Source organism: Clupea harengus, chromosome 1, assembly GCF_900700415.2.
Source record: "Clupea harengus chromosome 1, Ch_v2.0.2, whole genome shotgun sequence".
NCBI lineage: Eukaryota > Metazoa > Chordata > Actinopteri > Clupeiformes > Clupeidae > Clupea > Clupea harengus.
In genome coordinates this window covers 32,166,275-32,178,669 of record NC_045152.1, presented here as the reverse complement: position 1 = coordinate 32,178,669, position 12,395 = coordinate 32,166,275, and the positions used below count along the sequence as shown (strand labels likewise).

The 12,395-nt window shown below is 42.4% G+C and overlaps 2 protein-coding genes across 5 annotated transcripts; one reads left to right on the top strand and one right to left on the bottom strand.

The window, feature by feature from the left end:
• Window positions 1-682: 682 nt before the first annotated feature.
• Window positions 683-9,218, bottom strand: LOC105910936 (phosphoribosyl pyrophosphate synthase-associated protein 1). Of its 4 annotated transcripts, none has more exons than XM_012839696.3 (11): window positions 8,751-9,218; window positions 8,287-8,339; window positions 8,139-8,205; window positions 7,732-7,904; window positions 7,474-7,589; window positions 7,279-7,334; window positions 6,934-7,079; window positions 6,512-6,571; window positions 4,107-4,177; window positions 3,005-3,151; window positions 683-2,603 (listed from the first exon to the last, which is right to left on the bottom strand). In XM_012839696.3, the coding sequence occupies exons 1-11, from the start codon at window positions 8,831-8,833 to the stop codon at window positions 2,445-2,447; spliced, it is 1,131 nt and encodes a 376-aa protein (XP_012695150.1). In that variant the 5' UTR covers window positions 8,834-9,218; the 3' UTR covers window positions 683-2,444. The 4 variants fall into 4 exon arrangements, with proteins under 4 accessions (XP_012695150.1, XP_012695152.1, XP_031432517.1 ...); XM_012839698.3 differs by having other exon boundaries at window positions 6,512-6,529; XM_031576657.2 differs by lacking the exon at window positions 6,512-6,571 and adding an exon at window positions 5,957-5,995.
• A 426-nt stretch (window positions 9,219-9,644) lies between these two features.
• LOC105910937 (protein SCO1 homolog, mitochondrial) lies at window positions 9,645-12,195 on the top strand. The gene is made up of 7 exons (XM_012839700.3): window positions 9,645-9,925; window positions 10,061-10,177; window positions 10,447-10,537; window positions 10,701-10,898; window positions 11,058-11,150; window positions 11,393-11,508; window positions 11,706-12,195. The coding sequence occupies exons 1-7, from the start codon at window positions 9,746-9,748 to the stop codon at window positions 11,838-11,840; spliced, it is 930 nt and encodes a 309-aa protein (XP_012695154.1). The 5' UTR covers window positions 9,645-9,745; the 3' UTR covers window positions 11,841-12,195.
• The last annotated feature ends 200 nt before the right edge of the window (window positions 12,196-12,395 follow it).

The window sequence follows — 12,395 nt, the reverse complement described above, 5'->3', positions numbered from 1 at the left end:
ACCATCACAGATTAAAGAAAAAGTCTTTGCCCCTGAACTTGGTCAAAGCTCCTCAGAGTAGGTTCAGGAACCTGAGGAGATTGGAACAAGTCAAGGGTCCTAGGCCTCATCTACAGGAGTAAAAAGCAGCGACAGTCCCACCTAACAAAAGAACAGAACACTCTTCGTCGGTCCCTGACCAAGACAGACGGTTCATCTCACCTGGTCCCCGGGCGCTTAAAAAAAAGCTGCCCACTGCTCCTGGGGTCCTGGAGGAAGGACAGTCCGGGATGGGATAAATGCAGAAGCTAAATTCACAAACGACCTCAGGCCTGCGTGTGCGTGTGTGTGTCCTGTGTCGCCTCCATGTATTCACGTGTGTTGCAGTGTGCGGTGTGTCGCTTGTGCGATTAAAGTCTGACAATTATTATGACAATTATACTAATGCCACTGCAATAAAACTTCTGACAAATTCACAAGGCAAAATAGTTTAGATGAAAGCAATAGTGTTGGTGTTCTAACAGGTAACCTGCAGTAATACTTTCAATGAGTCCATTGCATTATTAAGGCGAGTTGTACCCAAAAACAGTATTTGTGGTTATTTTCATGAATGTTTAAGCTCTTGTATTCCTGCTGGAGCTGAGCTTGTTGTTCCCCTCAGTAAACCAGCAAGCCAACAATAAAGACACAGGAGTTTGAAAAATCAAGCCAAGTTGCATTTATTTACAAAAATATGACTGCCTCGCAAGTTGTCAAGTTACATCAATCCAGGTGTGTGTGTATGTGTGTGAGTGTGTGTGGGTGAGGGACACACAAAGGGTTTATTTTTGCACTAACCACAGAGAAGTAGAGTTTGGAAACTCAGAAAAACTGCTGTCAGACACGGAGACACATCTGCGGAGAGGTGACCTGTGCCTGCCACCTGCCTCTGTCTGTCAGAATGACTGACGCAGACCACAACACACCATGTCAGAACAAACAGACAGTTCACCAGGGAAGGCAACCAATTAAAACTGGCTACAGGCTACGCACAGGACAACAGGTATATGGAGAGACAATACAGCAAACGGCAAAAACACAAAGAGGCACAAGCTCAGATACGAGCAAAAACAGAACTTTCTGTAACATTTTTTTTTGTTTGAGTGATTTTTCTTTCTGCGTAGTACATCTCCCTGAGCATAAGGCTCCTAAAACTCAACGCTTACAGTATGTCACACACACAAGAATGAGGCAAAAGTGCAAGTCCAACACCATGCCTCTCTGCATCGCTCCAAAAGGCCAAACCTGGCCACATGTATCCGCTATGCAGCTGAGGAGGGGCACACAGCAAGTACCGGGAAATGGCCATGATGACTCATGTCTACAAGTCAGGACGGCATAGAGGAGGAGAAAAAAAAAAAAAAAAGTGTGTGGTTTTACTATAAGCAATTCGAAAAAAAAAAAACCTCATGTGGTCCACCACCCAAGACAAGCCATCCCTGCCAAGTCACGTGAAGGTTTGTACGGGTGATTCAGCAAGCGGAGCTAAGTATATGTGTAGCTGTGCCATGCCACCTGCTTTTTGGAGCACTCTCTTACGTGCCACAGAGTAAGATGCACACGGTTCAGAGCACTACATCGCCTGGTTTATGCCTGGTTAGCTCTGGGACCAGCCACTGTAATAACACTACATTGAATACACTGAATAAATCCCTTTAACCGGTGCAGTCCAAGATATTTACGGCGCCTCTTATGAGTTTCATTAAGGCTACTGCACTATGGTCTGGGATGTTACATTGAGACAGAGGCTTGCTTTGACAAAACGAACACAGTTCAGCAGGCAATCTTTTATATATGTCACATAAATACAGTCACAGTGCTGTCCTGGCCTCCAGCAGTAGATGTTGGTTAGAGTCAAAGCTATGTGTTAGTAGGAAAACAAGTAAGTGCTGAATCACTAAGCCACAAAGTAAATGCTCTCATGTCAGTAAGAATGGAGGAGCTTTCTTAGCTTACAGTGTTTTAATCACAGCCCACAAACTGTGTGTGTGTATGTGTCAGTGTGTGCGGTTGGCATAGGTTTCAGTCACATGTTCTAAAACTGGCTCTAGTAAAGCTGAGGTTTATTGCTTCCACTCAAAAAGAAAAAAAAGTTTAAATGAATGAGATCGTGGACTATATCTGACGTTCTAGACCCTTTGTTTTTGTTTATCTTCTTTTAGGACCCTTTAATCTCAGGTCACCTGCATTTAGCTTTACTAAATAGATCTTTACACATTCTTGGGAGTTTGCATTCTTGTGTGGTCGCTGCACTGCACTCCCCATTTTTCCCATGTAAATGCATAGAAGTGTGTGGGTATGCGTGTGTTTGGTAGGAGGGAAGCACTTGGCACTTCTGCACCTGGTGGAGCCAGGTTAGGGCGTGGGAGGTTAGACTGCCCCCTCCATCACCCCTTCCCTCCCTCCCTCCCTCCCTCGGCCACGCTCTAGTCGTCCACTGTGATGTTGCGGAACAGGTAGGCCATGGACTCGCCGTTGTGGATGCGGCGGATGGCCTCCGCTAGGATCATGCTCACGTCCACCGTCTTGATCTTCGGACACTGGAGCTTCTGCACCTCGTGGGGGACGGTGTTGGTCACCACCACCTGGGACACCACAGCAAAGCACAAGTCATTAGAAAGCAGGCTGAAAGGCTAACACATATACAAAGAGCTAGCAAATACGGTCAGCCAAACTGATTCTTCATTATTATATAAATATTATGCTACAGTAAGTGAAATATCATTAATATTAAAAAGGAAGGAGAGCAGACAAGTAAGTACAATAAAAAGGAACAATGAATCCCAGGACGTTTACAGTAAAACTGTTAGCAACAGCTCAGCTAAGGCCTGTAACTGAATCACCATTATGACTGCAATATCACGCAGGATTACTCATGGATCCAGCTGGACTTTGACACTCAGTGCATCCATCCACTGCAAAGCAGAGATCCTCAAAGCTACATTTCCTCAACGGCCAGTGGTCATCGATTGTTTCCATGACTCACCTCGTCGATGGCGGACTCCTCAATGAGCCGGGGCGCATCGGCGGACAGGAGGCCATGAGTGGCCATGATGTAGATCTTATAGGCGCCTCGCTCCTTCAGGATGTCTGCGGCCGCTATGAAGTCCTCCACGTCGTCTATGATATCATCCTGGGGAAATGAAGGTACATCACCGCCTGGAAACATGCTGTTCTGTCCCCACAATCTCCTCTGTCTTACTGATCTGGCAAAATGAAGCTGTGCGTCGTGTTAAGAGATGAAACCTCAAGTTTAAAACTTGTATCTTGCTTATGCAGGTGTGAAATGTGAAACTGCTGGTGACTTTGACTGAAGTTACTAGGTCATATCTTTGCTGTTGCTTTGGTTCTACTGGTAGAGCAGAGCACTAGGAACATCAAGGTCATTGGTAGGGATGGGAATCGAGAACCGGTTCTTGTTGAGCTGCTGTTGCTTGGTTGAGATTCATTAACGTTATCGTCACTCCGTAATGATGATGATGATCTGTTAATATCGAAGGTAAACTCCTCCAGACCCTGTCTATTGTGTTAGTGCCATCTGTTTCATTGTATAAACCAGCTTTCACTATTTGTTTATGTCAGTTTTATTTTTAGTTCAAGGTGGATACACTTAAATAAAACAGCACTGTAATTATCATGTTCAAATATTATTTAGCACAGCGGTTCTTAAACTCTTGTATATCAAGGACCCCTAAACTGTTACAAATTAGACCAGGGAGGGATCCCCATTTGATAAGATTCTTTTCCAGGCTCCCCATCTGGATCAAGATTTTTGAGTTTAGATGTTTTATTACAAAAATTGTATGAAACCCATTACCAGATCAGTCATACATTCTGTTACTTATGGTTGGAATTATAGTCAAAACTAATTATTTTTTTCTTTTGGGGACCCCCTGGCACCCAATCAAGGAAAAGGATCCCTAGGCTATGGGTCTCTGGACCCCACTTTGAGAGTTTGTCGACCTATTCTTAGGTTTGTTTTTGGTTATTTAAACGACGCATATGTAAATTTATACATACATACTGTATATGCTGTGCATCATCTATTCAGAAAATATTATATAATATATAATATATATATGTCTTACGATTATAATGGCAATACGTCCTCCCACGTCTCCCACCACAGTGATGGGCGGCTTCTCCTTGGCCATCATTACTGTGACAGAGAAAGCACAAAATTGTCATCAACCCCAGGGCTCACAGAGAGGACACAGACGGGATTTTATCAGCACAGTCATCTTAGTGTAGGCTGGGTAAGATGGGATCAAATGTATGCCTTTTGAAAAGAGAGAGAGACAGAAATAAATAATGAAATTACCAAGGACACCAAAGGCCTGTGCATGACAAAACTTTGGGGCTCGTGGAAAAGTCTAGAAAAACTTGCCATGCATGGGGATGGCATGTGGCTTTGCTTTGAAGTGTGGCACGCTTTCCTCGCCCTTTTGTGAGGCTTGAAATGTTTCCCATTTTACCCTACCCTACAAGAGATTACTTAAAGGGGCGAAATCATCGCAGCTCATGCCATGCAAAACTCAAAATGACTGCCTTCTGCCCGCCACAGCCAATCAGAGGAGAGGACAAGTTTAATGCTTGCATCACACTTGCGTCTGTTCGGCCCAGGGGGCTGTACAGACTAGATTCCAAAGTCTTACAAATCCACATAAAAAAAAGAAAATCCAATCTTGTCTTTGAACCAACAAGACCAATGACAAAAGGCAGAGAGAGAAGGGGGAGGAGGAGAAAAATATCACTGATGTTGTGATTCGGTGCTTTGTGGGGACAGCAGGTTTTGTCCTTCGGCAGTTAAAAGGACACAATCATCCCACTCAGCAGCAGCAGCAGCAGACACCAATCAATCCAGCCTGGAGATCCAGAGGCTGATTGGAAGAGCTTATATGCACAGGGAGATTCAGAGGAAGAGGAGGGTGAGGTAAAAATCACATGCCTAAAACACATGCCTTTCAATAAAAAAAAAAAAAACTGCTTGTTTTTTTTTCAGGTCCATAATATCGCTACCTATTCCTTTTGGAATGTGCAAGTCGCAGACAGCTGTCGCCATGCAACGGCCGAGTCTTGTCAAGAGACCCCTGAGAGCTCAGCAACAGTATTATTTTTTTTAAAGAGGGTGAAATGCACAGCTAGGCTAGGCCCCAGGCCACAGGAAGCAGCTGTGGAGGGCTGTATTGCCTGATGCTATATTAGGTTAGAGGCTGCTCGCAAGAAATCGGGAAAAGAAAATGTCAAAAAAATAAAAATGACAAAAGGAAAAAAGGCTAATGTGGTTATGTATAAAATAATGGCAAATTCATATAATCTGCAGCTACATGGAACACAATGACACTGTGATATCCCAGCTATGGCGATACAACTGTATTATATTCCTCCTATTTTCTCCTTAGATTTTTTTTTTTTTTTTTTAGGTCATGTGTTTCCAAGACCACACTGTTGCCTTGGTTATGACCAGTTACTTTACGAAACTACACAGGGCTCAAACAAAGGACAGGCGAGAAAGAGCATGATGTATTGATCAGCGAGACGAGCCCAGGATTGGAAAACGAAAGAGAAAATAAACAAAAAGAAGTGTATATTGTAATGTGATGATTCCATTTCTCGATAGATGACGATCGTATGGATGTCAAAACAGAAGCACTTTAGGAAGGGCTTTCAATACAGTTTCACAGCAGTCTGAAGTCACAGTCTCCACTGTCTGCACCAAGCCATTTTGATTTCTTTCCGATACCAATAAAATAAAATAAAAAGTACTATGACAGATCACATATGACTTCACTAAACTATCGAACAGCAGGAACAGGAAGTACTTCAGAAGACTGGGGAACAGGTGTTGACAGCCCTCATTGGAGGCATGCACGCACTGAGGAACCACTGTGAGGTGGTCACCGTTGTGATCAGAGCCAAAGGTAGTTCATGTTCGTACTTGGGAGCTCTATGCCAGGGAACGGAGCTTGCTGTTTGCCTATTACCAACAAATAAAACACTACGTTAAAACACACAAACGCAACGCAGACTGGATACAACAGAGAGCAAATGCAAGACTTGGAAAACCTGTTTGAGCATGCTTGGTTTGTAATGCACAATGTCAGTTAGAGTTAGAGATGTTTTTTTATGTGTCCAATAGGGATTGTCCAAGTCCTTCATCACAAAAAAAAAAAAACTATAAAAACACACACATGTATAAAAGGTTTGTTGACAGCCTAATGCCTGTTCAGTATTATCACCGTGTCAAGTCACAAGCATGTGCCACTCAAGATCAAACCATTCAAAAATCAACCTGAAATGCTGTTCACACATTTCTACTTTTCTACATAGATTGAAGGGTCAATATAGAACTTGCCAAACAAAACTCAGACGTACTACGGTAGGCAAGGTACTGTGTTGTAAAATGAAAGTGTGTTAGGATAAGAAATAAGTCCCTTTCGGTATAATGCTGTTAGTACTGCGAGAGAGAAAAAAAACCATCTGAACAGCTTGCCTTCATTTAGGGACGAGTCTGTGGCAGAAGCAGAAATAATACAGGATGGCAGGACAGTAACTGGGGGAGGGAAGGAAAGAGAGAGAAAGAGCAAGAAGGAGATAGGGGTAGAGGCAGAACTGGTCTCAGTACAGCAGCTGACCACATGACATGAGGTGGGTTTCTCCAAGAAAGTCGACCGGTTTGTTTTTACGAAATCATTATCCCTTTGGTTCAATAAAGAAAATACGTACTGAGCATCGGAAGACTGAGGAGAGAATTAATATGAGCTTCCCATCTGCTACCATGGTGGGAAAGCTCAGACAACAGATACAGAAAGCTGACAATGGCCTGAAAAATGATAAAGGGAAAGAGAGGGTGTGATGTGTAGAGAAAGAGAGAGAGAGGTGGGAAGGGAGGGAGAGGGCTGGCTGTGGTCTTACATGGCAGCTCGAGCCCGGGATGTCCTGAAGTGTTGCGCACACAGGGTGGCGAGTGGCGTCCGTCCGCCATGTCCGACTCGGCACACTGGGCCTCTCCGTGTATGACGGCCAGGCCGAGGCGGAGCCTCTCGGCGTACGACTGCGCTCTGTATTCAACGCAGAGAGTGCGGACAGGTTACATGGACACCCGGCCCAGCATGTAACACATGCGCAGTATCTACTACAAACATACTTCAACACTAACATAATTCACACGGCTGGGGAAACGAAATCTAAACATAAAACACAGGACTGAAATGTGTGAACTGAGCTCTAGGCTGTACAAACAGTGCTGTCCCAGGTTACCTTTTGGCTGCTGATGGCGATTTTGCAACAATGATTGCATTTCTGTAATCTGGAATCTGTCAAGGAAAAATTTAAAGTTGAGGTTAAGGTCGACTGTAAAAGAAAACGTTGGCGCCATCTGCAGGTCATTGAATGTGATACAAGTCATTCAATATCCACCATTTGTGTATAATTTAGAGTTCTTAAGACTATTACCTCCTCCTGGATGTACTGCAGCAGGAAGGGTGAGGCACGCAAGTTGTCTACGGGGAAGCTGAAGAAGCCCTGGATCTCTTTTTGGTGGAGATCCATGGTGATGATATGAGTTAAACCTGAATTTGAAAAACAGACAGATCTTACTTCTGACAGCTTCAGAAAAATGATGTTGTGTAATTAGGCTGTGAGTCTAACTACAGGCCGTGAAAGAGAGCGTGAGCGCTGTCCCCACGATGATGAATGAGACAAGACAGTCACCTGCTTTGGCGAGCATGGATGCCAACAGCTTGCACACAATAGAACCCCTCTTCCTCATCTTGCATTGCTTGCTGTAGGGGAAGTATGGGATGACACCGATGATGTTCTTTGCACAGGAGGTCTTGAGGGCGTACGCCATGACCAGGAGCTCCATTATGGCTGTGTTGACATCTCTGATGGGTTAAAAAGGATGTCTAGCAATTAAGTCAAGTGTATAGCGGAAAACTACCAAACATATGCCACATTTCTCACACTGCAAGTCTGACTTAGAGGGCAGCAAAAAGCAGCCAACAGATGTCAAAAGGAGGGGCAAGAGGAGTCCTAAAAATAACTTTTTATGATATATCAAGTTAAAAGGTCTGGTTCATGTGGTGATCTGGGAGGTCTGGGGTAATCAAGACTCCTACCTGGGAATGGTCTGAATGATGAAGATGGTTTGTCCTCGCACAGACTCTTTCACATCCACGCGAGTCTCTGTCAGGGAAGGGACACGTTTCGTTATAGTCAAGTGCTGAGTTGGACACGAGAAAGCTTAATTTACGGTTCAGAACTCACCTCTGTTTGATTCTTGGTAAACAACAGATTTCCCCAACTCAACTCCGAGCCGTCTGTGAGAAAACCATAATCAGTTACTGCACACTGACACTGATTCCTCTGAATTTGACAAAATTACATAAATTAAAAGGTCCCATTTTTCCTTCACAACAGACACTAATGTCCCAAGTTCAAATATTTTAGCCACCAGATAGTCAAGGAACGTTAACACTACTGCAAATGTCCGTATTGAATAAAATCAAAGGTAAGCAGCTCTAAAAGATACGAAAAAAATAACATTGTGAGTAACAAAAAATCCTTACAATCCATATTGAAACACCTGTCAGTGAAAAGCAAGTAGGCTAATGCAAGCTATGGCATGTGTCTGTCAGCTAACCAGCAAAGCAGTACCGTTAGGAGTTCGGCTGGTCAAGTTGCTACGTTAATAAATGTGGAAAAAATGTCAGGTTTCATATATAACTTACTCAGTGATCTGCTTGGCCAACTCCGTGCATGCTGCTGAGGAGTTAGCAGAGAAAACGCGATATCCGCTTTTTGTGACGTTCATATTTCACAGGGCATGGGAATTTCACAGGGTGTCTATGTAGCCGGCTAGAAACACGAATAACAGTGATGTTGGCTAGATAGCTAACCTGCTGTTGGAGTGATGTTAGCTAGCTTGCTAGCAAACAGATTGTAGCTAGAATATAAATGGCTGAATGAGACAATTCAAGTTAGCTGCGTGGGTAGCTCACGGAAATATCTAATAACACATAACTTACATACAAAATGATATGTAAAAACATGACATTAGCCGATACACTAATAAGCCCGTCTACATCAACAGCCTCAAGCCAGTTGACAGGGGGGAGCCGTTCATCTGATTACTCTCTAGCAGAGACCTATAGCCTGGATGCACGCATAGGATTGTGGTATCATTCTGGATGCGGAAGGTGAGAAAAAGGACGTGTAATGCCTAATGTTATTTTCTCCATATTAAACATATAGTTATACAACAAGTATCGTTGGAGTGATTACAACAGGCTTAAACAAAAACAACGTTAGTTAAAAAATATAGAAACAAAAAAATGCAACCCGTTTAAGTTAAAACACGAAACTTATAATTTTAATGTTTCTACACTTTCACGTTGTAATTATTAAAAAATAAATAAAATATAATCTATTACAAAACATGTTTTTTTTTCAGTTTCACAATTTAAAAACCTCCCTTACCCTTAATTCTCCCACTGTACGTCATTTCCTGTTAGCTACACAACGCTGCTTTTCGAGACCAAGAGCTGGTCTGGAATCAGTCTCTGTTTTAAAAGGTAAGAGTTCCCCACAGAAAACATTACGGGTATAGCAGGGACTGTCGACCTCAGATCAGAAGTTTGTATGCAACTTCTACAGGAGGATTCACGTTGTGTAAAACAGCTTCACTTCCGCATTAACTGTGGTCGTGCAACTGCTCATCACCGCAATGAGGCTCGTAGTGGCAGTTAGTAGCCGGTCTTTAACATGTTTATCGCAGATTTTTTCTCCAGTTACCCAACTTAAAGGCTTCAAAACACACACAGTCTACCGGTACGCATGTCATGTAACCCCACGGACTCTTTCAGCGTGTACCACAGGTACCACGCTCTTGAGAACACACCAACCGGTAGGTCATTTAGCTCTGCCATTTATCTAGCTGGCTATTATGGTAACATTTGTTCTTCATTTACATTGGACAGACGTCTTTAATTGTATTGGATCTTTAATAATATTTGCGCTGGGCCTGCTCATCTTCTCGTAGATTTCACCCTTGACGTGCAGAACGTCAGGATGTGTGCTTCCAAACACAAGAACATTCGCTTCGATGCCTCCACCGCCCTCATCTGGTGGCAAGAAGTCTGGTGACAAGAAGACTGGTGTAAGCATACTAGAATGGTAGTTAGAAATAGTCTTAACACTTGAATATATATCGTCTTATGTAAATAAATAAAAAACGAGGGGGGCATTATACTTATTTTAATTATAATTATGAATTATACTTGTGCAGCCAAGGATATAGGATATAGTTGTAAGTTGTACATACAACATACAAGCTTTTGGAATTGTCATTTCACCTTGTGGATAAGTCTAATTGGGAAATTAGCAGGATTCATTTTTTCCCCCTGTTATCCCTCTATTTGTTAACAGCCAGTGACGTGGAAATCCTTAGCAGTAACATTTGCTATTGGTGGAACTCTGCTTGCTGTAATGAAAATGTTCAAGAAGGAAAAAGAAGAGTGTAAGCAGCTTCTGTACATACTAGTTTGTGTAAATGCATTGTACATCACAACAAATGGACATAAGAGAGCGTGCATGTTTAATCAGAACATTGATTGGTCCATACAAGTAAGGCTCAGGCAAGGGTCTGAATGCTGACACCTGAACTGAATTTCCTCATGCAGCAATTGAGCGAGAAAGGACAAGGTCTATGGGGAAGCCAGCTCTTGGAGGTCCGTTTTCCCTCATTGATCACAACAACAAGCCATGCAAGAGTGAAGATTTTCTTGGCCAGTGGGTCCTCCTCTATTTCGGCTTCACTCATTGTCCAGACATTTGCCCAGATGAAATCGAGAAAATGATTGAAGTTGTGGATGAAATAGGTAAGTTGCCTCCTATACAGTGTGTTTGATGTGTTTATTTTAAACCGGGAGTCTGTTTCCATTGTATTATGGACTGTCTGGGCATGGTTTGGACTATAAATTACTAACACATCACCAAGTTATGAAATGGATCATGAAGGAGTGAATACTTTGTCACAGACAGCATAAAGTCTCTTCCTGACCTGACACCACTCCTCGTCACAATCGATCCTGACAGAGATACTTCAGAGGCTATGTCGGTGTATGTGAAAGGTACACTCCTGGATATCTCTTTGAATTTGGTTGACTTGAGTTTAAAATATTTAGTTCTACAATTACTGTATAGTGCAATCATAATTATGACTTAATTTTTCTTCTGAAGAACAATGCTAGTAAATACTGTATTATATTATTAAGCACATGGAACCCAGCACATAGTTGTGAATTAACATATTTCTTTGTTTCTTTTCTCTTCTTTTTTTTTGGTTTGTTTTGTTTTTCTTTTTGATCTCTAGAATTTTCTCCAAAGCTGATTGGTCTAACAGGGACGACTGCACAAGTTGAACAGGTTTCTCGAGCCTATAGAGTGTACTACAGCCAGGGACCAAAAGATGAAGATAATGATTACATAGTGAGTGGATGATCATCACATTCAATTCAATTTATATAGCACCAAAACAATACGATTGTCTCAAGGCGCTTACACATCACATGAGTAATGCCTGCTCTAACATGAAATCGTAATACCTCATGCTGATTCAACTGTGCATAAATTGACGCCCATTGGAGTTGACTACTAACTGCTGTGTTTTGACGTTCTCCTTCCAGGTTGATCACACAATTATCATGTACTTGGTTGGCCCTGATGGAGACTTTGTGGAGTATTTTGGACAGAACAAGAAGAGCGCGGAGATCTCCTCTTCCATTGCATCACACATGCGAAAGTATCGACAGAAAAAGTAGGACGACCCTGGGCTGTCCTGCTGGGTGATGGCTCAAAAAAATGCACTGCTTATGGACACAGTCTCTCTGTGCTTCGATCAGACTGGAGCTTCCTGCAGGACTTCTTTTCTGATCTCTGGGAATGTTTTTTTTCTTGCTTTGTTTTTTTATGAGATGAAATATTTATGAGTGATACTTTATATTTGTGTATTCCCAAGGAAATCATCAATCAACCACACAATCAGAGCTAAACAAATATATTCTATATATTCTGTCGATTCAAGAAATCAACTTTTTGATTGTTGAGTATATCATCATCTGCTTTTGTTCAGCATTCAACAAAAATAAAATGTTTTTGTTCCAGGTTAAAAAAAAAGCTTGTGTGTTTAACAATACATTTCATTCGTTCTCGCATTTCACCCTATGCCCATTATCAGTCAGTGTTGCAATGTCATGTCCATCTTTGGCCAGTTATGCTGTACTGTTATGATATTTCTGTAGCAATGACAGTCGCCCATCTGCTCTCATTTGCTTCGCTGGCCTGTTGGTAGGCCCAGAGTTGCACTGTTAACAGAC